The 27,232-nt window shown below is 32.3% G+C and overlaps 1 protein-coding gene across 1 annotated transcript in view; it reads right to left on the reverse strand.

The window, feature by feature from the left end:
* LOC134281522 (uncharacterized) overlaps positions 1-27,232 on the reverse strand; it is a 42,487-nt gene continuing 15,255 nt past the window's right edge. The window contains exons 5-12 of the mRNA XM_062763978.1: positions 25,147-25,389; positions 22,513-22,749; positions 12,001-13,641; positions 7,716-7,918; positions 6,834-7,248; positions 3,834-3,979; positions 2,601-2,778; positions 1-613 (exon numbers count right to left, since the gene is read on the reverse strand). Of these exons, the coding sequence (XP_062619962.1) occupies positions 327-613; positions 2,601-2,778; positions 3,834-3,979; positions 6,834-7,248; positions 7,716-7,918; positions 12,001-13,641; positions 22,513-22,749; positions 25,147-25,389 (3,350 nt within the window). The 3' untranslated portion in view covers positions 1-326. The remainder of the gene's footprint in view (positions 614-2,600; positions 2,779-3,833; positions 3,980-6,833; positions 7,249-7,715; positions 7,919-12,000; positions 13,642-22,512; positions 22,750-25,146; positions 25,390-27,232) is intronic.

Consider the following 27,232-nt stretch of genomic DNA (forward strand, 5'->3'; position numbering starts at 1 on the left):
TTTACAAATAGATAATTATTTTAAAATCACCACAAAATAAAGACATATCCTAATCAATTATCGTAAATTATAATTTATGAGCAGAAATACAAAAAAATATTTGATAATTGGAAAAGAAACTGAATGGCTGAAGAGTTCCATTAAAACAATTTTTTATAGCTAAATGAATTAGAAAATGTTTCACAGATTTTTCAAAAAGATATATTATAAATGATATTTTATAAAGAGACTGTCCATACAGACTTAATTTTGTGTTCTTAATTTCCATAAGCTTGACAGAAATACCAGTTGTACAAAGTCATAATTTCCTAGATTGTTCGGTATACTTATTTAAATGTTATAATATAGCATGGATAGGCTTGAATGTCATTAAAGATAATAAACATCCCAGGACTCTGCACTCTATCCACAACCGAATCATACAGGATATGGGACTGCTGGCCAGCTCTGCTTGGGGGAACTCTCAGTCCTGTTCGTCCTTGTGTAAATTCACCGGTCAGAACTTTACAAAGATACATTCTCTTGTTACCACTTGGATCTGGTCTGGAATAAGTATTAGAAGCTGAGTAGCCGGCACTGACAGCAAAGTAAACTCCCTCTCCAAAAGCTATAGCTGTGGATTGAAAAACAAATGCCATGTTAAATGTAATGTCTTTACCAACATCATACATGTAACTGTTTTTTTTAATTTCGATTAAGTGCCAATAAATTATTGAATTGATAAATTCATAAAAACAAGAGGTCCATGGGCCACATCGCTCACCAGAGCACTAAGGGTAGGAAAAAGTAGAAAATGGCTTTTTATTGTAAAGTTTAAATCCAAAAGTAGTCCCATGACCAATCATAGATTTGCTATTTTTTAGAAAATGATTTTTAAAGAATTTCCCTATATATATCTTTAAAAACTTTGGTCGGCCATTTTGGCCCCGCCCTACCCCTGGGGGTCATGATTTGAACAAATTTGAATCTACACTACTTGAGCATGCTTCCATATAAATATGATGAATTATGGCTTTGTCATTCTTGATAAGAAGATTTTTAAAGAATTTTCCTATATATTTCTATGTAAAACTTTGGTCGGCCATTTTGGCCCCGCCCTACCCCCGGGGGTCATGATTTGAACAAACTTGAATCTACACTACCTGAGCATGCTTCCATATATATATGATGAATTATGGCTTTGTCATTCTTGAGAAGATTTTTAAAGAATTTTCCTATATATTTCTATGTAAAACTTTGGTCGGCCATTTTGGCCCCGCTCTACCCCCGGGGGTCATGATTTGAACAAACTTGAATCTACACTACCTGAACATGCTTCCATATAAATATGATGAATTATGGCTTTGTCATTCTTGATAAGATTTTTAAAGAATTTTCCTATATATTTCTATGTAAAACTTTGGTCGGCCATTTTGGCCCCGCCCTACCCCGGGGGGTCATGATTTGAACAAACTTGAATCAACACTACCTGAGCATGCTTCCATATAAATATGATGAATTATGGCTTTGTCATTCTTGATAAGATTTTTAAAGAATTTTCCTATATATTTCTATGTAAAACTTTGGTCGGCCATTTTGGCCCCGCCCTACCCCCGGGGGTCATGATTTGAACAAACTTGAATCTACACTACCCGAGGATGTTTCCCCATAAGTTTCATCTTTCCTGGCACAGTGGTTCTTGAGAAGAAGATTTTTAAAATAAGCCACTAAATTTTCATTAATTCCCAATTATCTCCCCTTGAATGAGGGCGTTGCCCTTCATTTGAACAAACTTGAATTTCCTTCACCCAAGGACACTTTGTGGCAAGTTTGGTTGAAATTGGCCCAGCGGTTCTTGAGAAGAAGTCGAAAATGTGAAAAGTTTACAGACAGACAGACGGACAGACGGACAGATAGACGGACGGACGGACGGACGGACGCCGGACAAAATGTGATCAGAAAAGCTCACTTGAGCCTTCGGCTCAGGTGAGCTAAAAACACACAAAATACACCAAATTTGAATAACATCATCTCTAAAGAGTTTTAATGTAAAATGTATTATATTTCGTGCAACACAATTTATGAACGTTTTTTTTTTTTACAAACTATGAATTGAGACCTTCTTACCAAAAATTGATAAGGGTCCCATTTTAGATACATGTAAAGGCAGTACAACAGAGAATTTGGAAACCACTTCATACCATACAAGAAACTGTGACTTTGACCTATGACCCCTGGCCTTAAAATTTACAAGGGTCTATCTCGAATTTGAAAAAAAGTCACAATCTAAAGTTCGATAGTGAAATCTCAAGAGAACTTATGTTATCATCTAAAAGTATTTTATTTAATAAATGAACTTTTGACCTTAGTCTTTACCTCAAATCTATTATATATGAGTTTTCTTAAAGTGGTAAGCAATAATTGATGTATAAATCAAAAGCTACAGGATTTTAGACATCAACTGGGCATTAAACAAACATGAACAAATAGACAGAGAGACTCAAATACACTTTTGGGAAAAGTTCTTTGAAAAAAGTATGTACATTTTTTTCATTCTTCAAAGATAGAAGGTTTGGTTCAAAGTTTTTGCTTTGGTTAAAAGTGTTTTAAGCAATTTTTACCATTCTTCCCACAGTAGCTCCTGTTGAAGCCTAAGGAGTTGATACTGTTGACTGCCCCTGGGGCAGTTCCATGCCAGAGTTCTCTTTCATTCTGTGTACCAGAGGGGTTCTGAGTATCCAACAACTTCTTTTTGGCCACATATTGCTGGTACAGCATCTTGTTCTGTATTCTTTCCAACTAAATATTTAAAAAAAAATTATGTCTGTGTGTTCTATAAAATAAATTTTATAGCTTCATAAACATCACAGTACTGTTTAAAAAGGTTTTTTTAATTTGATTTGCGGTGCTATTAAATTTCTTTAGGGAATTGGGAGGAGGGTTCCAAAATGTCTTTGAGTGGAAATATTTTCAATTTTTGACATTTACTTCCTTGCAACTATTATAATATCCATTTATCAAATCAACACCTTTACATGCCATAGGGAGTGGGGCGTGGAGGGGGTGCATACACAAGTTACTGCTCTTCACAATTGTAAATGTTAGACAATAAGGCACTACTCTCACCCAAGTCAGTATGTCATTGCTTTTCTATATCAACAAAACTTTTCCATATATGTATCTTTAAGCCTTTCCTTTGTAAAAATTAATCACAAACTGCAGTTTTAACCTACCTCCAGGGGGTTATGATTTGAACTTCAAATTACACTACCCGGGGATGCTTCCATAAAAAAATGACAGATCATGGTTTTGCTAATCAAGAAACTTTGTTGTTCCTGAGAGAGAGATTCTTATTTTTTTTCCAATGTAAAACTTCGGTCATTCATATGGTTAGTGCAAATTTCAACTGCCAGCGTGTTTAAGAATTAGTAAAAAATTGAGGTAAGTTATTGACAAACACGTTGGTGAAACAACAATATCAGAAGCCTTGTTTAAAAAATATCATTTCGTAAGTTCTATCACTATGGTTCCTACAATGACCTTGTCAGCAAATATAGTGTATCATTCAGTCAAATGCTTACTGATGTTTTTCGTAATAATTCATCAGTCATTATGTCTATGGATTTTTTCATTATTTCCAGATCATGACAAGGAACAGGCTGCAGGTGTGATCGGTTAGGACAGGATGCTCAATTCTCTATGGCACCTGATGTTTTCGAGGTCTGTGTTTGATCTGTTCCCGTTTTGTATTGTTTAATGGACTTTTGAGCTTGAATACTACTCATTATCTCCATATATTTCACCTAAATACTACTCTAATGTAGATTGGCATGGTTCCCCCTTAAACTACTTACTTTGAAAATCTTCCTGTATCCTACGTCTTGCTGGAATCTATCGATAACACGAATGTACTCTGGTGAACCATTCTGTACCATGACTACAACCAAGTTCTCCGAGTCCTTCATTAGTGACCATTCTGGTGGAGGTTCAAAAGTTGAATCTAGAGAGAATTGAAAATTAAATCCTTATTTAATTGTTTTGTTTCCCTTTCTAGCAAGTTATGAATTGAAAAAAAAACAAAACAGATTCAATTTCGACAATATTCAATATAATTACAATGTGTTACAATATAGTGTAATTTATAGTTTAAAAAACAAAATTAAAATCATGATAAAACATCACAGTATTTTTGTTGTACCAAGGTAATATTTAGGACAGTGAAGTTGAGAAAAGTATCAAAGAAGGTGATGAATATAAAAAGATTTTCTAAGAATCCCAGATTTGTATAAAAAGAGGTGATGAATATAAAAAAAGATTTACTTTTTAAGAATCCCAGATTCCGGCTGAACAAAATCAAAAACACTCATTCTTACTATATAAACAGAAATTATAGTTGTATGCATTCCTAGATACACCTATAAATCTGGTTCAAAGTGACAATTTTTTTTCAAAAACTAATTAATAAATTATTGGTCATATACAACATCCAAAGAATGATTGGTTGTAAGTATCGATCCTCAACGCACTTTTTAAGCCTACATGGTTTTTCGCACAAATTAAGGTCACATTTTTGCAATAGATAATACTATTTTGGAACCTCAATACGATGACAAAGACCAACGTTATATTACAAATATAATGTCAAGTATACATGTCCCTAAAAATTATTATCCTAAGTCTCCAAAATAGATGTTTTAGAGGAGAATTTATCAACAATAAATGGCACAATGTTTCTACTACTGTATAGGCTTATACCGTAGGATTTTTATTATAAATCATATAAAATGTGCTTTCTTTGAAAGGGTCAATGTAGCTGGAAATTTTAAATTTTCTTCTTAAAGATGAATGTCTTTTTTTAAGTTCTTTGTTCATGTACCATTCTCCTCTTGGTTTTGTCGAAATGTAGCACCGAAAAGGGATAACACTGCAGAAAGAAACCATACTAAAGGGTAAGATAATGAAGTATTGTTTATTTTTTTAAATAGTAAATTCTTTCTATGAAAAGGAAATTTTATCTACATTAACGGTTTGAAACTTTAAAATTTTGCTGTGGGATGAATCTTTCTTGATTCTAAATTTTGGAAAGTGACTCTGAAAAATGACACCCTATAAACATACAAAGAAATCAAACAGATGAAAGATACTACTATCAACATGCGCTAAAGAGTTAGAATGTACAGAAAATTCAAGTTACAGAAGTGTACTTTGCCCGTGTCTATGTTTTTGCAAAGAGCTACTGCATACAAAAGAACAGATAAAAAGAGGGCTGTAATTGGCAAGAAACCTTAAAAAATCAAATGGAAATGGTTGTTTTTATTAAGCCTAGAATATATCAAAGTTCTACCAATTCATTTGTGTGAATTATGTTTAAGTAAATGAAACAAAACTAAGATAATGTAAACAAATACTTTTAAATTATTTTGTTGTAAAAATACACAATATTACAATATAACAATGTGACCTTAATTTGTGCAAAAAACCATGTGAGCTTAAAAAGTGCGCTCAGTTGTATAGTGGACAGGTCAGCTAACTGGGGCAGGTTTAAAATTGCTGCAAGGGAACCGACTTGGCCTAAAATTTCTGAATATTATGTAATCTTAATAAAAATATATGTCGCAAAATATCTTTACACATAATCTCAAAAATGTGTCTAATTTAATGGGGGTTGTATTGCTTTCTAAATAAAAATGCTTTAAAACAAGAGGCCCAGGGGCCACAGCGCTCACCTGAGCACATCGGCTAGGAAATAGCACATATCAGATCAGAAGTGAAAGTTTACTGAGGTGGGGGGGGGGCTTGAATTTTACCCCCCCCCCAGGGGTTTATGATTTGAACAAACTAGAATCTACACTACCTAAGGATGATTCCATATAAATATCACTTAATCATGGCTTTGAAGTATTTGAAAAGAAGATTTTAAAAGGTATCCCTATGTAAAACTTGGGTCGGCCATTTTGGCCCCATCCTAGTCCCGGGGTCATAATTTGAACAAATTTGAATCTACACTACCTTAAGATGATTCCTCATGAGTTTCATCTTTCCTGGCTCAGTGGTTCTTGAGAAGAAGATTTTCAAAGATTTTTTTCTATATATTCCTATGTAAAACATTGATCGGCCATTTTGGCCCCACCCTAGCCCCGGGGGTCATGATTTGGACAAACTTGAATCTACACTACCTGAGGATAATTCCACATGAGTTTCATCTTTCCTGGCCCAGTGGTTCTTGAGAAGAAGATTTTTTTAAAAATGCCATTAATTTTTCTCAAATTCATAATTATCTCCCCTTGGAAAAGGGCGTGGCCCTTCATTTGAATAAACTTGAATCCCCTTAGCCCCGTGGGGACCCGGGTTAGAATTGGTCCTCAAACAGTATACAATCAATCAATCAATCATGAATCCCCTTTACCCAAGAATACTTTGTAGCAAGTTTGGTTGAAATTGACCAAGTGGTTCTTGAGAAGAAGTTGAAAATGTGAAAAGTTTACGACGACGACAACGAAAACGACTACGACAACGACAGACAACGGACAAATTTTGATCAGAAAAGCTCTTTTGAGCCTTCGGCTCAGGTGAGCTAAAAAAGTACACTGTACATGACATTAGATACTGATGCCAGATTTAAAACATGAGTTTTTCTCAACTTTGTTGAGTTGAAAGAAAAATAATTAAATTATATGATATGATGCAGCTATGATTTAGAATCACGTATTCTTACAAACGCATTGTTTAACGTCCCTCTCGAGAATTTTTTACTCATATGGAGGTTACAAACATAAACCGGAGTACACATCAAAAATGTTATACAATGGGTAGAAAATAGTAAAGTTAACAAGTGTAAATTGTAATTGAAATACCCTTGATTCTGTCTCTACGGGTCACAGTTATGACATCCGTTGGATCGCCGCTCGGGAATTCCTCCATGTTGTTGAAGTTGATTGTATACTCCGTCCCTGCTTGATCTGTAAACTTCACGTCCGGCTGTTTGTTATGGTAAGCTTTCTCCACCAGCTGACTAATCTGATTTGGGTATTCCACCAACTCATATTGGCCATGTAAGTTTTCAATAAAGTACCAGTGCACAATGTCGGACAAAAGTTCTGCTTCCAGTTGCGCTTGCTTCCTGCGATCAGCATCTCGAAGTAGACCATGGACTTGGCCAGAAGCTTCCAGTAATGCCTCATTTCTTCCATAAAGGGTGACAACGCCTTTCTCTTTATCAACTGCAACATCTATATTAAATTCTTCTTTCAAATTGTGAAGGGTATTAACCTGTGAAAGGAAAAAGTTAGTCTAATTACTGAAATATTTTTTTCAAAAGGCTTGTAATTGTTAAAAAAGGGAAAATTTCGCCCTCGTTTATTTTCGAACCTTTCGCCCTACCCTCATTTTGGCAAATTTAAAAGGGACGAATTTAAAGAATACAATATCATTTCTTAAACAAAACTATGACTGGGCGAGTTTTAAAAGGGGCTTATTTTTAACAAGTGTTAAGGGCGAAAGTAACCATGGGATGAAAATGAACATGTATACAGTATATTGTTGAACAGTACTCTTGAAATTTTCCTTCACTGCCGTTAATATCTATGTGAAGAGAAAGAAAGAGGCTTGGTAAAACATTTACTGGAACCCATCATTCTTCATAGATGAAGCAAAACATGTACTTACATGAATAACACCTCATAGAAATGATATAACGTAATCTAAATATGACATGGCATTATCTACAAACAATTTACCTGTCCTTGTGTAAGATGCCTTATTAATGGGTCAGAATAATATTTAGTGGTGAAATCCGCATCTAGCAGACTCTCTAATTTTTTTATTGCTGCATCAATATCTTTTTCGCTGTCAGCATAAACCACAATAAATGCAGAAGACTGATCCTCAGGCTTGTCAGCAAACACTGGTTTCCAACTTTCACGTCTATCTTGCTTTCCCCCTAAAATCCAGTTATATAATTTCCAATGTAAACCGACATCTATTTGCGATAAGAAATATTCAGAGATATCTGTTATTTGTAAATATTTCTCACCACTAACCAGTTTTATGTAGAATTTTACCTAAGTCACAGGAATTAGGAGTCGTAGATGCATGTGCATGTACAATATTTTTGCATATACATGATATATAAAAGAATAAGGTGAATTTTTTTTTGCCTTTTTTGGCCCTGTAAATTTTTGAAAAACTGAAACTGCTAAGTTTTAGTCAACAATGCGTTGAATATCACATAGATCTTTGGTGAATACGCATCTATCAAAAATGACGTAAATTTCTGGCTAGTCAATCCATTATGACGCCAAGAACTGCTTAAATTTCCTCATATTCTGAAAAAGTTAACAAAATTGGCAATTTTCAAGTTATTTTTCGATATTTAATATACAGCGCAACCTCTGATCGAAAATATGCAAGTAGTAAATGATTACCGGTAAACCGTTTCTGAGGATTATTCTTAGATCCGAGAGCGTGCTCATATTATTGTTTTTACTGAAAATTTGTACTCAAATATACCTGTTTACCTTCAAATTCAAGAACCTTGCAATTTCATAAAGCCAATTGTCCATGACCTGGACTTTTAGGAGAAAATTTAGATAGAAAATGAAATCACTAAGTCTCTATTTCATTTTAATGCTTCAAAAGGAACAACAGTGTTAATCAATCAAATGGTATATCTACAGGGACATTTTTTGCATAAGGTGAACAAGAAGAATGGGATTTGGCAGCAAGCAAGGCCTATTTTAGCCCACTCTCTTATACATGTACAATGCAAAAAAAGCAACAAGCAGTTATCAACAAATGTTTAATTTTTTATAATGATTCTTCAAAAAAATACAAAATAAAGTTTAACTAGTAATTAAGACTTAAAGTTGTTATTTTATGTCTTGGAACAAAGTACTTTTACATATATGTTTAATTCGAGTATTCATATGAAAATGATAACATACTAAAACGCAAAAAAAGCAACAAGCAGTTATCTACAAATGTTTGAATTTTTTTTCTAATGATTTTCAAAAAAAAAAATAAAGTATGTCTAAACCCACTTTTCAGATCATCAGATATTTGATATAAATGTTAAATGTTTATCTTTCAACTTTATTAAATAACATATGACTGCTAACACCCTCCACCCACCCCACAACCCCCGCCCGCCATTCAATTACAACATGCAAGACTGTCCTAAACAATAATTGCAGCTTAATTTTTACGATACAATAGGTTAATCAATATCAAAATCTGAGCGAAGGAATTATTTTTTGCCATTTTTAAATGCCTTTTTTCAGATGATAAAGTCGAATTCTCTCTAACTTAGAGCATTGTAGTAACCCTTGGACTTCCGGTCCAAGGACTATTATTTTTGCATATGAGACGTAAGACCCTATGGAGGCGTATTGTAGTGTATTTTTGCATCATCAACTCTCCGAGTTGTGGCTCATTGCACCCAGTTTATTTTAGATTTCATTACAGCACTACTTATTATGTAGATGTCAAACATCCAAATGGAGGTATTTATATCATAAATAATTTTTAGTGAATTTTGAATCTTTCTAATTTTATTTCAGGTTTATTATTACCAGAATTTCAGAACTGCTAGTGTCAAATGATGGACATATTGTTTAGCCAAGTACATACAATGAAAATATCTCATACTACCTAATATTAATTTTATAAGAAAAGATAGTTTTCTCCTAAAAGCCACTTATGACATTATCTTTTCAATCTATGCATAAAATATTACGAAAATGAGCTATGGAGAGACAAGGGATGTATTTCAATGGATTGCATGTGACAAATTGAATGAAGAATGTTTTAACTAAATGAAAATTCCAATTTAAAGAATATTTGGTATGAAAAGTCCACTTTCAAAAGTTATCTTTTCTAATTACACAAGACTCTAAACACTACGGAACGTTTGAACATTACATCTAAAATTAAGAACAACGCTTTAAAGGAGTATATATGATAAGAGCCAAGTTTGGCCCCCTAAAAATGAACATTTTGGAATGACATTCAGATATGTTTAATTGATATTTATTTTGTAGAAGAGATTATATTAGAAATATTTCCAATATATTTTTCACATTTATATGCACTCACTAGCTGTAAATATCATAAGAAATAATGCTATTTTTGCTATCTAACAAAAAAGCCAAAAATATGCCTTTTTCTTGATGTTTTTTCTTATGGAAAACAGAGAGCGCAGTGTAGAACATACATAATTTTTTTTAAACTAATTAGTATTGGATAGATACATCTTTCGCAAAATTATAAAGCTTGTTCTACGCTGCGCTCTATATTTTCTGGAAGAAAATCTACTTGAAAATAAGCAGTTTTATACAAAATATGCTAAAATGGCGGGAAAACGTGATTTTTATGATGTCATATTTCTAAAATAACGGCATTTTGATCAAAATGAAAATGACCAATAAAGGTCGCATATATATCTGTACAAATAAAAGCTATATATATAAAGTAAAATTTAGATATTCATTTTAAGGGGTCAATTGAGACACTTACCATATATCGCTCTTTCCAGAGTATATATTTAAATCAATAAAGCAAATATATTAATCAACACAAAGACATTAAATAGTGCAAGTGAATAATTTTTTTAATTGCAACAAGGTTGTAGATTTTAACTCGAATTTCCTCCATACAACATGTCATTGATTGACAGTGTTCTTTGATTCGTTATCACATTGCACATTACTTGTTTGGCGAAGATTCAGCCATTGTTTTCTTTTGTTTCTGCTTAAACGCAATCCTTCTTGGTTTATGCATAGTGAATCCGTTTCTGTGTTTTCACTGTATACATCATCGCATGTGTTGACATCATTTAAAGCGTTTTAAAGGTCAGGGTCATATTACAAAGGTACCTGTACAATTCGTCCCCAGAGAAAAACGTTCGATATAATGTGAGTCTATTTTATGTGTAGTACGTCATTAAATGGTGTAACGAGCCTCCTTAAGGCAATTTCAAGAAGCCTTGGCACCGAGGGCCCGAGGAGGGGATATTCAACACTATCGAGTTATTTATCTAATTAACTTTAAAAAAAATTCCCTACTTTGGGCCCCAAAATAACATTTATCCATTCAAATATCCAACTTTGCTGTAACACAATAGGACGTAGCCCATTTTAATATCCAACCGTGACACAAAACAATAGCCTAATCAAACATCCCTTTTATTCATGGACCAGTGAACATGAAACTGCAAATGAACATGGTGCTGATTTCATCCTTTTCATCATGACGTCATGATAATACGTAAGTCAGTTATTACGGGAAATTTGATTTTTTATACAAATAGTACAGGTATATAATGCGGGTAAAAGTATATTTCTTAAACGAAATATAATTATGTTGCATTTAAAACAGGTTTATGTGTGTTTATAAAATGGTTTTCTTTTAGTTTCACGTCCTTTTTCTGTAGCTTCTTCGGAATTTTTAGAAAGGAAAAACAGTAAAATGGGAGTTTTATTTTTTGCACAGTTTCTAATGTGTTCGCTTACGGCGGTACACTGGTATTTTGGTTCCCTAATTTGTTGTCGATGTACGGTCATTCTAGCGTTGAAGTTCATATACCTCATGAATCTTCAAAAATTAAATTTATTTCTTATATTTACATATTATTTCTGATGACTTGTCATAAATTTACGCAATTCAACTGTCATTTTTAAAGCAAAACAGTGTGCACTATATTTTTGACGCTAAGTATATATATATATATACTGTAGAAGTACTTTTTTTCCGCGTGGTATTAATTTACGCTAAGTACGCGGCCACAAATTTTCCGCGGAAATTTGTCCAAGCGTACTTAATGAAAATTAAAGGCATATAGTGACAGTATAGAAAATCCGCGTAATTTTCTGCCCGCGGATTAAACAGAAATTGAGATTCCGCGGAATTATGATCCCGTGGAAAAAAGTACGTCTACTGTATATATATATATATATATATATATATATATATATATATATATATATATATATATATATATATATATATATATATATATAAACTCACCTTTCTTGTCAATGGTTCCCGCTAATCCCCAATGATTCTTAACTCCTGCCTTAGTTCTGTGTTCTGCAATTTCACTATTTGAGGATTGTTTCTGTTCAGAACAAGAAAATCCTGTTGCATCTTTGTCACCTATCTGGATGTAACACTTGTGAAATTTTTGAACTCCGATGATCCTCTTTTTGCCAGCTTCACTTTGTATGTAGTTGGCAATGCCTGGTCTTTTTATTGTGTGTTTTTTGGAATGAATCTTTTTCAACATGTCCTTAATTCTTCCTTTGGCTTGATCCAGACCTATTTTAGTGCCCTTGATTGTGATTCTGTTTTTGCTTTGAGTTATTTGAACCTGCTGCTCTTTCAAATTTGCACCAATCTGCTCAAACTTCTTAGTTTGATGGAGCTCAAAAAATCTTAAATAACTTGGAGGTAAATCAATTGAATCATACATGATTGTATTGTCTCGGAGAAAGTCCTCTAAAAATTCTCTTGCCAGGCCAACATATTCTTTCAACGTTACAATTATAACTTTTTTTTGTTCAGGTAAGGTAATCAGTTGAAGAAATCCTTCAAAAATCTCTGCTATCTCTCTGATTTTCTTATCCCAGGCACCAGAGTTGAGTAAGAAAGCTGAGTCTGGCTGTACATCAATTGGGGACTCCACAATGCTGTCCTTTATCAGTTGTGCTGCCTCAACAGCTTTGTCATCTGAGAAAGCATAAATTATTATCTCCTCCCTTTGAAAATCAAAACAACTCATGTTCGTTTTTTCATTCAGCAGTTTTTCAATTCGAGCATTTACATCCCTTCTCCTTAAAAATTCTTGTCTGTTCTTTGAGAACCTTCCTGTAGAGGCTTGGCAGATTTTAAGACATTTTTCTAACAATAACATTTTTGCTTGGCTGACTTCCAAGTATTGACCTTCAAAGATGAAACTTTTGTCCATCGTGTTTATTCTAACCTTCAAATTTGGGAACTTTTTTTCTGTTTCCTTTTTGAAATGATCAGATATAAGAAGCAGATATTGGTGATGTTTCAACTGAACAGTTTCTATAACTTGTTGTTTTCTTCTCTGGATCTCATCAACCTCTGTTGCAATAATTTTCTCAACTTCATTTTTGACAACCTCTACTGTGTTATTATACCCCACAATAACTATGGTGTGATTGCCTTTCTCTATAAAAATGCCTACTTTCTGGGGATCTGGTAAATTCACTTGTTTTATTCCCTCCAAACATTTCTCCCAAGCCTCATGTAAAACAATAATAGGTTGCACATGCAGAGCCCCCAGCAACTTCTTAATACCGTCTGCCACTTGTTTCTTCCATTTTCCAGCCAACTTTTGACAGTTTTTTACATCCTTTGTTAGAGTGCACTCTACCGTTAGTTCTGTAGCTGCTCTTTTTTGCCATTTTATCCTGCTGTGTGACAGTTCTGCTTGCTTGTTCATAGCTTGTTGGAACTCATCAGAAGTGTACACAAACTTCATTTTTCTTAGGTCAAGTTCCCTCATAATTACTGGATCGAGGGGTTTGAAAGTTGGGCCCTCATTAGGGTTAAACGTCTGTCCTAGACACTTATGGTAAGTATGTACTGTTAACATCTGGTTGTCAACTTTGTGGCTTTTTCGGCATACTCTGTCACAAGCTTGAAAAATACAGATAAACAATTATAACAAATTCACTGATAGGGACTTCTTACATATAGTTATAAGGAAACTTTTGTTATTCTGAGAAACATTGACCCTTTACTGATGGAGATAACTTTCATTAGGATTAAAGGCGCATAAACACAGATTTGGAGTTAATATTTTCTCTAATTTTCTGTATCATATCATGACTTATATATTGCAATAGCATTTCACATAAAAATATATTAAAAATCTTATTTCATCTAAAAGTTATTGAAACTTTAAATTTTTAGACGACTTTGGTTGACACATCCTTGCATTTACACAAATTTAAATTTTGTTTTTAACACTTAAAAAAGTGGCAATCTTGTTGTGCATTAATGAAAAATATTGAAACTATAATCAAGAAAATTCAGAGTAGAAATGTTCGAAAGCAAAACATACACACAGTGTTTTTTTCTGTCTGTACAGTGTATGGTGAGCAGACTTAAACAATTGAACAAACCCGGTGAATCGTAAACCTTAACAATAACAGAGTTTTTCCCCTGTTTACAAAAACTGTGTACGTTTCAAGGGTGTGTACATTTGGTAAACTCTGTATACAATACAAAGAGCGGAATGACGATACTTGAGAAGGGGGTTCTGCTTTCAAATATTTCTACTCTTAATATAATTATTTTTCTGGATAAATTTTTTTGATATTTTCATTACAGGCAGAATTTTTTTACCGAGTGATAAATTCGTGTCAGAGAGGGGCTTATTTTGTACAAGTGTGAATGCCTTGGGGGCTAGCAGTCTACCTGTGGTCAACTGTCTCCTAATCCCTATACACAGGAAGTGATTTAATACACAGTCAAATACCCAGATGTCAAACTTTACCTGTGTTGGAAATTTTGAGACAATTTTAAACTAGTTGTAAAACGGTTTCTCAATCATATAATGAATTATTTTTGAATGTTTGAAAAGACCCCTACCGATTAAAAATATTTTTGTTATCATATTATAAATTCAAATATTAAAACAAAGATAAATTTAGATGTTAGTGTATGAGTTTTAAAATTAAAAAAAATCTTGTAACAACCAAATTAGACTTAATTCGTCCATCCCCTGGATCCCACCTATTAAATAAAAGGAGAGTGTGTTAACTACATTTCAATAGGTTTATCCACATCTTAATGAGACTTTGTCACCATGAAACAAGCTAAAAAGGATTGCTTGTAAATTCTTATCTGAATAAAAAAGGAAAATATAAGTGACCATGATTAGTAACATTTATAAATATTTTTAAATTTTCACACAGTGCTGCTCTGAACTTTATCAATAACATTTCCATTTTAGATTTACCATTTAGCATATGAAAATTAATCTCGAAATTTCATTCAGAATATAAGTTTTATTATCAAAGGTTAATTTTTTTTTCAAAAAAATGCACAATTTTTATATTATAAACCTTTCAAATACTGAAGGTACATTTTATTCATATGTTATCAATCAAAATATTTTCATAGTAATACAGTTTATCTATGCTATGTTCGGTAAACATCAAAAGATCAGAAGTTAATTTTAAGGTCCCCACGACTCCCAAACATGGCGTACAGGGTATACATAGGGACCAGTAAGTAAATGTCAATCATGTTCCAGCATCCAATGATGGACCTTCACGCACTTGATTGACAGGGCTACCCAGACCAGGCATTTTTGAATAACATTTTTGCTTAAAATCTCTGCCTTTAATACACAACACGATTGCCACTTTTCCTAAGTATTAAAATAAATTATAATGTGTGAAAGTGCAAGAATGTTTCAATCGAACCCATCCAAACATTTGAAGTTTCAATACCTTTGATATGAAATAAAATTTTTAATATATTTCCGTGTGAAATGCTATTACAATATATAAGTCGTGATATTATACAGAAAATATTACCTTTTAAGAGGCAGTCCACCGAAAAACCAGGCAGTATTGTACTGATAGGCGGCACATCGAATGTGAGGAATATTTGATATTTTATTGAATACAAAATCAATGTAGTCCAAATGGAATAATGTAATCGAAGATTTGTTTGAAAATTGCCTATTATTAAAATATCCTTTTCTTTCGTGTTTTTGAATTCCCCTATATAAACCATTGAATTTAGGTCAGAAACAAAGAACTGTAATTTCCAATACATTTTTAACAGGACTGTAATTCACGCTGAACTAGATCAAGAAATATTTCATTTTTCTGTTTCAAAAATAAAATCGGTGGGAAAAACACTTTTGAATTAGTTTTCTGGCAAAATATATAGACGTTTTTATGAAATTTTGCAATGCAAGAGTTATCCCCCGTGGATTCTGTAAATCTGTTACACACCTTGCTATCGGAATCCTAGTGAAATATTTAGAATCGATACACTAAAGAAAATAATTTAACAAAAAATAACTACTCTATATTCAAAATAGAACTCATTTTCGCCTTCAAACGTAATATTTAGATAAAAATGGGCTGTATTATTCAGGCTGAATCCACGTTTCCATTGATGTATCAGTGACGTCATATACCTGACTAATACTGCGTCACAATTAAATAGTAACAAGTTTTCCAGAGAAGTTTGTAAATTCTTTGCGTAAAAGTGCAAAGAAAAAGTATTAGAAATAAATAATTTCTCTTTTTCTGTTCAATTACTCTACAGAGTGCATTATCCTAAATGATAAATAATATTTTTTATATCTCTTATACATGTCTGCGAACTATTTCTTTTAAAACTGATTAACTAGGATATGTGTAAAAATAATTATTTTAGTGTTTACATGTATATAAATGAACATTTCTTAAGTAATTGGGATGTGAAGAGATTTTTTCTTCTGTTTATCTAGGAATAGTGAATATTTTAGATAAACGCAGCATTTAATGTAATGAAGTTGAAATGTTAACTTCATAATATTTTTAAAATCTTGAATATATTCATCTATGCAGTCAATTTTAAAATAAAACAATCAGTGGTACGATTAAGATATAAAACATAAGCCCTGATAAATGTTATAAAGCTATTTATCGAGGAAAATTACTGCTGAACTCCCCACTTCAATTTGGCACAGACACTTAAACGGAAGATGGTTTAGTGAAACATTTCGCATTCTTTTTTAATTTTCATAATTTGGAGATAGAAACAATCACGAAGTTAAAATATATAACTATGTTGGCCAATTCTAAAATGAAAAAAAAAATGCCTTGATGCCGCCTTGACCTCCCCCCTCCCCTGATTTTTGCTTGCGATTTGTGGGCACTTAAAAAATGATATATATATATATATATATATATATATATATATATATATATATATATATATATATATATATATATATATATATATATATATATATATATACATTAAAATAAAATAAAAAGGCAACACTTGTTAAAACGTAAGCGCTTTCATTGTTTTCTTCAGACGTTTTAAACAATTTAAACTTGTGACGTAATAACGTTACCTGGTGGTAACGTCAAAAACAATACAATGACGTCACAATACTGAAAGAAGAAACTTTTACATGAGTTAAAAGAAAATAAGCATATTGTTTGTATGCAAATGTCAGTGTTTTACAAAAAATATAAAAATGTCTAAAGTGAACTATTTAGTGATGGTTTTAACAGTTTTATAAAGTATTTCTCCTTTTCTCGTCTTTGCACCACATTGTCTGTATAAAGTTGGTAAAATGGAAAAACTGAAAATTGTCCCCGGCCACAAATATCAAGATGTCCGCTTACATTTATTTTACGGTATTCAGGTTGGTTTATGTGCTGTTTGTGTATGCGGATACGTGTACGTAGTGTGGTTCCAGTTTCCCCAACTGGAACCATACGTACACGTATCCGCATACACAAACAGCACATTAACCAACCTGAATACCGTAAAATAAATGTAAGCGGACATCTTGATATTTGTGGCCGGGGACAATTTTCAGTTTTTCCATTTTACCAACTTTATACAGACAATGTGGTGCAAAGACGAGAAAAGGAGAAATACTTTATAAAACTGTTAAAACCATCACTAAATAGTTCACTTTACATTTTTATATTTTTTGTAAAACACTGACATTTGCATACAAACAATATGCTTATTTTCTTTTAACTCATGTAAAATCAGTATTGTGACGTATTGTATTGTTTTTGACGTTACCACCAGGTAACGTTATTACGTCACAAGTTTAAATTGTTTAAAACGTCTGAAGAAAACAATGAAAGCGCTTACGTTTTAACAAGTGTTGCCTTTTTATTTTATTTTAATATTGATTACTGGACACTGAGATATTTATTTTATTTCTTTTGGATACATATATATATATATATATATATATATATATATATATATATATATATATATATATATATATATATATATATATATATATATATATATTATATAAAGCACTAAAAAGACCAACAACACTGTATATCCTAAATGTCGGATCTACCAAGTAGATACAAGGTCACGGATGGAAATTCATATAAAGCACTAAAAATGACCAACGACACCCGAGTATACCCGATAGTCCGGACATATTTCATAGCGGTCCGGATTTCTTTCTTTAATAGTGTTCTTAAAAATTTCCAATTCAACATGTAACTAAGTTTGTAAATATTTAGTGTTTAGTAGTTTAGTAGTAGTGCTAGTTATTTTTGTTTCTCTTTTTCCTTTGTTCTTATGACTTTTTAACTTTTTTCTTTGTCCTGAGGAAGGGACAGGGCGTCCCGAAAATTTGACAATTTTTATTGTTCGTGTCGTTGGTCATTTTTAGTGCTTATATATATATATATATATATATATATATATATATATATATATATATATATATATATATATATATATATATATATATATATTTAAAAGTAAAAATCCAAAAATATCACAAAACATTTATATATATATATATATATACAAATGTCATATATATATAGTTATTGTATATATATATATATATATATATATATATATATATATATATATATATATATATATATATATCATGGAAGTTTATAAAAAGGGAAAATCTTAAATATTCCTTTGCCACATTTTGCGAAATGTTCACAACACGGTGTATTACGCACACTAGGGACTTTAATTTGTTGCTTGTGCAATATATAATTATAAAAGAAAAAGAAAATGAAGTTTCCAAATTTCATTTAACACAAGCGCTTTCTGGATTTCATAATCCGTCTTCAGGTGTACATAAATTGAACTGATTGTTTTGCTTAGTAACGTTAACTATGACGTCATGACGTCATGAGAGTCTTTGCAGGGAAGGAATTAATCTATGACGTCATAGTATGGCTACGTTACGTAAAAGTTAGGGAAAATCAAATTGGACAATAATAGACAATACATCACATATTTTTCAGTCTCAATAAACAAAGTAAACAGAAATTCTAATTGATGATATATAAAATTAGGTAATTTCTCAATGTTAATGTTTGTTCAGTTTTGGTGAAAAAAGATTTATGAAGTAGTTTTCTTTTGCTAATCTCATTGCAGTGGAATCGTTCCTAAGTTTATAAAAGGGGAACACACAGTAGTTTCCTTGTGAGCAAATATCGAAATGTTCACTGCATGGCGTGTTTCTTAGGCTCGGATTGTTAATTTGTTGGCGATGTACGCGCATTCGGGCGGTTAATTGGGTCCCGGTCTGGCCGATGTATTCCTCTCCGCAGTTGTTACACGTAATACAATAAAGGAGGTTTTTGCTCTTACAGGTCATATTTTCATTCACAAGAAATGTTTTTCCACACTTATATATATATATATATATATATATATATATATATATATATATATATATATATATATATATATATATATATATATATATATATATATATATATATATATATATATATATATATATATATATATATATATATATATATATATATGAAAGAACTTATTTTTTCATTTACATATAACAAAATTTTGTAAAAGAGGGAAATATAGGGTAAAAGGCTTAACAGATGACAGATTGAAAAACTTGGATAAAGCCGAGACTGTGAACATAAAATATATTTTCTGTATTTAGGTACAGATGTGCAAGAATAATTTCGCCACTCATAGAATTTAACTCTTTAATTTCTGAAAAAATAATAATTAAAATAAATACTTGGAAATAAGATATTTAATGATGCTAAGTTGTCTGCTCTCAGTTGTTGCATAATGCATGTACAAATACCGAGTATCAAGAAATCAAACATATACGTTTTACATGTACTCTATTTGAATTCTTCATGCACCTAAAAGACATCAAGAATTTAAATATCCTAGTACACGTACATTTCAATCTATGGACAAAATCATTGCGTGGACCCTGAGGTCCACGCAGTATATATATAAGCGAGGTTAAACCGGATGCCATGGGCAAACGACAGGCTACGCATGCGCGAGAATGCTAGAGAGTTTGCCCCTTAGGCAACTTGCCCGTAGAATAATTACCGTCTTCCTTGGAAGACGGTATTGTATAGTTGAAGTTTTTTACAGTCTTCGGACTATGCACTTCCTCTCTATTGTGATTGGTAGAAATTGCATGATGAGAAAATTTTCAATTATTTCATTGGTTGAAATGCTGTTCAAGACAAGGGAGATAACTTTCGGATGATCCAATTTTCGTACGACTTAACAATTTTGCAAGATTTTCAATCTTAAAAAAAATGACAAAACGAACAACAAAATCAGCAGTAATTAATTCTTAATAACATGATATTTTTTATAGCAATAAATAAAAAGATCTCTTTAATTTCATTATAAATAGAATTTGATTTTTATTGCTTGCAGGCTTTGCAATTTGTTATTATTCTTTTCCCCTTTCTTGTTTGAAAAATGGAATGGAATCAGCCGAGGTTTGCCGAAAGCTCTCGGCCAGTCAAAGTTTACGGAGATGACCGAGCGACAACCGTGGTTGGGCTGATGTCAGTAAAAAGCTAATGTAGAAATACAAAATCAAGAAATTCAAAAGAATTATACGGCCTGAGAGGTGTAGATCAGTTTACTGTTTAAGATTGTTGCTAAAGACGGTAAGCTTTTTTAAAAAGCTCTACTTGTTCGCCCTATAAGAATTAGAATATGCCCTTCATTGACATATCACGCTTTCAGATCCGCACTCCGTATTTATATACATGTATTCATTGGCGGATCCGAAAATCTCTCTTAAACATATACTTATGTATATTCTCTTATTCAATCTAAATATTAATTCTGTGGCACATGTATAAGCATTTTAAAAAGTAGGGAGAACTTGCGTATATAGATACATGTAACTTAACAACTTGAATAAAAACGTCAGTTCTAGCTAGTTCTAGCTTTTAAAAGATAAAACAAGTTTTTACCAGCATTAGTTTTGTGCTTCAAGGCTCGCAAAATAATTTGATATTTCAGCAATCCAAATACCGTTTGATAGAGGTATGTAGAGGTATTGATAGAGGGGGGGGGGGGGGCGGATCTCCGACAAAAAGAAAAATATCTGCGTACTACAGAGCTGTGCTACACGTGAACCATCAGATCTATTTTCCCATAATAAAATTTCTTCCGTAGAAATCCAGAACAGGTTTTAAGTCCCAGCCATTATGGGCTACATGTGCCAATATAGCCCGATTTTTTAAACTGACAAAACTAAAGGCTAATCGGAGATAAAATTTAACAATGCTTTAAGACTAGAATCAGTCATAAGTAGGTAGGTCATTGTAGAAAATTTAAACCAAACTTACATGAATATTCACTACACCTAGACATTTTCTTAAATTGAATTTCGGTTAGAAACACATGTATATGGTCCACGTATTGCAGTCCTTTTTTAAAGGACAGCAACTTGTTTAAAACATTTACAGACTGTAAAGAAACAAAAGCTATGCAGATTTTTCTGATAAAATAAAATAAAGAACCAATTTTAGGAAATATCTGGTAAAAACCAATTCCGATTGAAATAAAACCGATCCCGATCGAAAATAATGTAAAATTTATAAAGTCATCAAACTAAAGACAAATGCCATCTATAAGACATGTATGAAAATAAATAAAGTAATTTTTTTAACTATATTACAACAAAAGAGTCAAATTCAACAGTACAATTATAATATTTTCTTCTTTATATAATTCCGATCGGGATCGGTTTAATTTGGGAAAAATCATAGATAATAGGTAAATTTGACCCCTTTTATTTCTCCCAATATACCTGTTCCCACCAGTTTTATTAAGTGACTCAAAAGTTTGTACTGTGTTTTCATAAAAACATTAGGAATAAATTCTGTGTAGTAATGTATTGGATTTTATAACAGATGGAAAATTGGATGCAGAATTGAAAAAGTCACTTGCTAAACTCAATTTTTGACCACATAATTTTTTTCTAAACAAATATAATTTGGAGTCTTATTCATTATAAAATAAAAGATAAGAGTCTATGTTATAAATATTATTGATTGACATATCCAGCTTTTGAGTATCTGTTTCATAAAAAAACAAAATCAAAACGTAGTTACTGTAATTTTTTTACCCTCATGTTGACCTTTTTGCACTTAAAATTAGGCATTTACCAAAAATAGGACTAGAGGACAACTAAAAAAAATTTTGATGTTGTCACGTGTAAACACTTGCTTTAATAAGTCTACATGCAAAAAATAATTAAAATCCATGACATGCGATGTGCCACCCATTGCCTGGTTTTTCGGTTGACTGCCTCTTAATCTGTTTTTATTCACCTTTAATGGCTAATACTCCTTTATTAGATTTTCAAATTAAATTGCCATTTCTGTGAAAGTTTGTCATGAAAAGGTAACCTGAAATCGTATCCAATTTAACCTCCTGAAAAAAGTAATTGAAAGCAATGACATGAGTGAGGAGAGAAATAATAAATCCTAAATGTTTTCTCACCTGCAGGATCTTCAAAGTAAACAAGACATGTTCTATCTTCAGAGTTGATTATGGCTTCCTTGACTCCACCCCCACCACTTCGCTTCTTATTGTCGAAATAGAATTCCAGTGTATCCACTGATGTGCTCTCTCCAAATCCAGATACAATTACACAGTTAGAGATAGGGACTCTTCTCACTGATAGGTAGTGTTTTTGTAAGGCATTCATTTGACATGCTGCCTCGAGTTTTCCAAAGTCTGAAAATTATTAACAAAAGTAGCATTTTACTTTAAATCTTAATCAATTTATATATCAACATTCAATACTAAGAACTTTCTTGGGTAAGACACTAGAACATTAAATAACCATCATAGATTCATTGAAATATGTGTAAGCCCTTCCAAGGTGCTTCTCACTTCGGTCTTCTGTCATAAAAGCATTCCTTTTGTCTGTCAGACTTTAGCTCAGTTTAAAAGAAAAATATTACAAGATAATTATAACTACATGTAAAACTTCTTTCTCTGATTGTTTTTTGTGACATATATCAAACCGTTGCATCAACTTTTGACTTTGACCTTCACTTGTTATTTTTTGTGGACAGAATTCAAATGTGGCATAATTTCCCGGGCCTCCTGTGACCATGAATTATTCATTAATTTCCATTTTTCTTAGTTTCAAAGATACTTTTTTCAAACTTAAAAAAAGATAAATATATTGACGTTAAGCAACCGTGTACATGTTTTTTTTCATATTTTATCATAACTCACAATTTTTTGGCTTAATTTCCGTTAGGACATTATCTTCTTTTTTTTCAAAATACATTTAAACCAATCGAACTAAATTACTGAAAGGAGAAATTAAACTTCAAAATTTCAATTTTTTTTATCTTTACCTTCCTAATATTTTTAACCTCCCCATGACATTGAATGACACTTTAAAAAGATTTTAAAATATAACTTTATATAATTAAAAACAAACTGGCAAAAGCAATTATTGAACTTTTTAAACTCTCTCTCTCTCTCTCTCTCTCTCTCTCTCTCTCTGCTCCTGACTTTACTTCTCTTCATTTTACAGTTACTGCCAAAATACATGTTCGTGGTTTTTTTGCTAAAAGTGTTTACGAGGGGCGTTCAATAAATAATGTCATCAGGGATCGGAAAGAAACAAAAAACGCTTTTCTATGATTTTGTCTTCATGATTTAACTAAAATATTCTCTTTTAATTAAAACACATGTCTGTAACATTTTTATTCAATTTCTAATTGTTTTTAGAACACAGTTTTGAGTATGACCCTTCGTATACTGGAAAATGGCAGATCCTATGATTTGCTGTACTTGTTTTTTTTCTTTCTGAAAGGTGTTTTTCTAAGTTTGTGAAATTAAACAAGTCAAAGATTGAAAGATCTGCCGAATGTTGTTGATGTGACAAAACATTAACATTCTATTTACCCCAAAACTCCTTTACTCTTTATGGCCTGTGGGTTTGGACGCTGTCAGGAAGAACTTTAATGTAGTGAATTCCTCATTCTGTTTCCTTCCTCTCATAAACCTTTCAATTTTTTGGCAAATATTTTGCTTACTAGACTCCACCAGAAATTTAACTGCCTCCCTATATATGAATTTGAACAACAAGACCGCTAATATTTAAGAAAATAGCGTATAAAACTGTCTTTGTGTTCTTGCAAATTTTGCTCTTCTTAGGCCTTTGCAGTTTTTTCAAGTACATCTCATTCTAAATTTGTTTTGAGGGTTTAACGCAAAATGGATTTAAGTTTCATGATCTGTTTGAATTTCAGAAAAACGTGGATAAGAACAATTTTTGATTTTTTAAAAATAATTGTTTAGATTTTCTACACGCTCTCGTTTTCACTCATTTTTTAAAATATAGGGTGACCTTTGAGTATTAAACTTTTTTACAATCAAATGTTTCTTTAAAACAGTGTGAACTACCCCCCAAAATGATGTCTATCAAATTTGCTATGCTACTTAAAGTCAATAAAACATAATCAGTGATAATTTGTTGAATTATCGCTATATATACATTAGTTGTTGTATGTCCTTGTTGACAAGGACGGTACCCATTTTTTGATGCCCAGTATATAATTTTTGTAAATTGAAATCCACCTGTTCATGTGTGTATGAAACAGACATAGGTTCTGTACATTTTACATATTTCATTTAATATATTTTTGGGAAATTAACAAGTTTTACAGCAGCTTTAATGACGCGTTCAATTTTACTCTAGTTTACTGATTCTTGGCCATTCATTTTTAATGCAGTGTCTCGAGTAGCCCTTGTTTCCCAGCTTCCCACAATGAAATTATGCGATGAAAAGTGGTCACATAAACTGTTATCAATTCATTAAAGATTCAATAATTAGAGAAAGTCAAGCTTAATGTCATATGATTCCTATGTTGTATGTCATCGAGCTGATGACATTATTTATTGAACGCCCCTCGTATACTGTTATAAATAGGTCATGCAATTAATGTGTGTTTCCATGCTGCTATGTTTTACACAAGTGGCAACTAGAAATTTATCTAATTAATGCCCTACCCAAGGAATTTAACTGTGAAAGTTGCAAACCCAAAAAGTAAAAGTACTTTAAACAAGGATTGTAGTAAAACAGGATTATCGCCAGCCCTATACATGTACCTCTTAATTCCCAAAAAGAAACTATTGCTGTTCCCTGCTCTTGTCCATAAATCACATCTTTGACATCGTCTCTTGATTTGGCTTCTAAGAAATTTACTAGTCCCTCTTTTGTTGTTTCTGGATTAAATCCTTTTATCAGTACTCTGTCTTGGTACATTGGTACGGGCTTAGGCGGTTGGTAAATTTTGACTTGCAAAGTGGCTCCATCAACCCTATGCTCTTGCTGGAGAACTCTCTCAACAACTTTTAGAAATAAGTTGAAATGAATAAATTTTGCAAAAAGGCTGAAGATATAATGAAAGCGCTAACATTTTAACCTGTTTTAACCTATATAATTATTAGGAATGGCAATCGATTACAGAATTGCCAATCGTTTAATCGCTAGACGTTCCGACCGATTAACCGGTTAGTCGTATCAAAAATACATATTTATTTGATAATTATATTTGTTTTTTTTTTTTTAAAAAGAAACTCTTTTTCAGAAACAGAAAGAAATTCCTTTTTAAAAAGTGTTAAACTGTTGATATTTAATCAGAACAATTCGTGAATTTATCTTTTATATGACGAAAAAGGATAAAGAAATCACAAAAAACATGCTTTACGTAGTTCATATTTAACAGTTTTTCAAGTCAATCTACAATCGTTATACACTCTTCATTGTTGTCGATGTCATTAGTATTTGAAATGAGTTGCCGATTTTTGTTTAAGAAAATTATTTGATCGACAAAGGCTGATGCAAACGATTCCTAAGTTTGTTGATAATAATTCCGGATGTAGAAAATATTCTTTCCGAGGGCACAGCATCGTCTCAAGCCACGGTCCGGAGTCCGCATATATAGCTCTCTCCAGATGGGAGAGGAGCGTACATTTTGGCCGTGGTTTGCGACGATGAGGGCACAAATGTTCCTGGGATTGATAAATATTTTTTTGCCAAGCCGGCGACATTAAGAAATTGTGTCCCATGTTCAGCCCATCATTTCAAAGGATCAACTCTTTGTGTTTCTTTCTCGTTTATAAACTACGATAATTTACTTTCTGGTGCGCAAGCATATTTGATGTCCCCCCCCCCCCCCAGTGTAAGTTAATTCCATCGAACAAATTTGACATTTTACAGTTTTTCCATCTAGCTCTCTCTTAAAATATTTCCAAGCATGCGATGTCGTTGGCATGGTTGGTGGTGGCATTTTCAATGACAAAAAGTAGTTAGTACTGGTAGTTACAAATTAAAAGTTGTTACACACAAACTTAAACAGTATTCAGTAGTGAATTAATACCATTCAAGCATGATTAGAGAAACGCCGGTTATGTTCATGCCGGAAAGAGGTCGGTGTTTTAACAGTAGTTAGCACTTCTCAAACCGTCCAAAACCCTGGTGTCAATTATACGGTTGGCTGTAATTTTCTCCAAATTATTATAATTGGACAGCTTTGACACCGTTTAATAACAGTTCGAGATTTGGAATGAAAAATTACAACTTGAGAAATTTTGCTAAAAATACGCATATTTTCATTTTTTGATTCGACTAACCGATTAGATAATTTGCAATCGATTACCATCGTTTCGACCGATTAATCGATTAACCGGTTAGAAATTGACATCCCTAATAATTATTTACTTATTCTTTAGCATGACAAGATGTATTCTAAGTCAACTTTTCGTAGGTTCTATGGTTGATACATGAAGAATCACCTTGTCAGCAAATACAATTTACCATTTAGTCAAATGCTGACTGAATTTTTTCATACTAATTGTTAGTCCATTATTTATATAATGAATTTTCCCGTTATGCACGGATTTTACCGCTATTTCCCCGTCATGACAAGGAGCACACGGCGGGTGTGACCTGTCATCAGCGGATGCTCACTCTTCCATGGCACCTGATCCCACCTCTGATGTTTTAGAGGTCCGTGTATGCTCTGCTCCTATTTTGTATTGTTTTGTGGACTTTGATATTGAATACTGTTCGTTATCTCCATATCCTTCATCCACACTTGACATTTCTTGCTATAAAGAAAGCACATATGCTTGTAAAAACATAAATTCATCAACACTATCCATCCAAAAGTTATGACCAAGGTTAAACAGA

This window comes from Saccostrea cucullata, unplaced genomic scaffold (genome assembly GCF_032062105.1).
Source record: "Saccostrea cucullata isolate Sc308-1 unplaced genomic scaffold, CSIRO_AGI_Scuc_v1 ctg841, whole genome shotgun sequence".
NCBI lineage: Eukaryota > Metazoa > Mollusca > Bivalvia > Ostreida > Ostreidae > Saccostrea > Saccostrea cuccullata.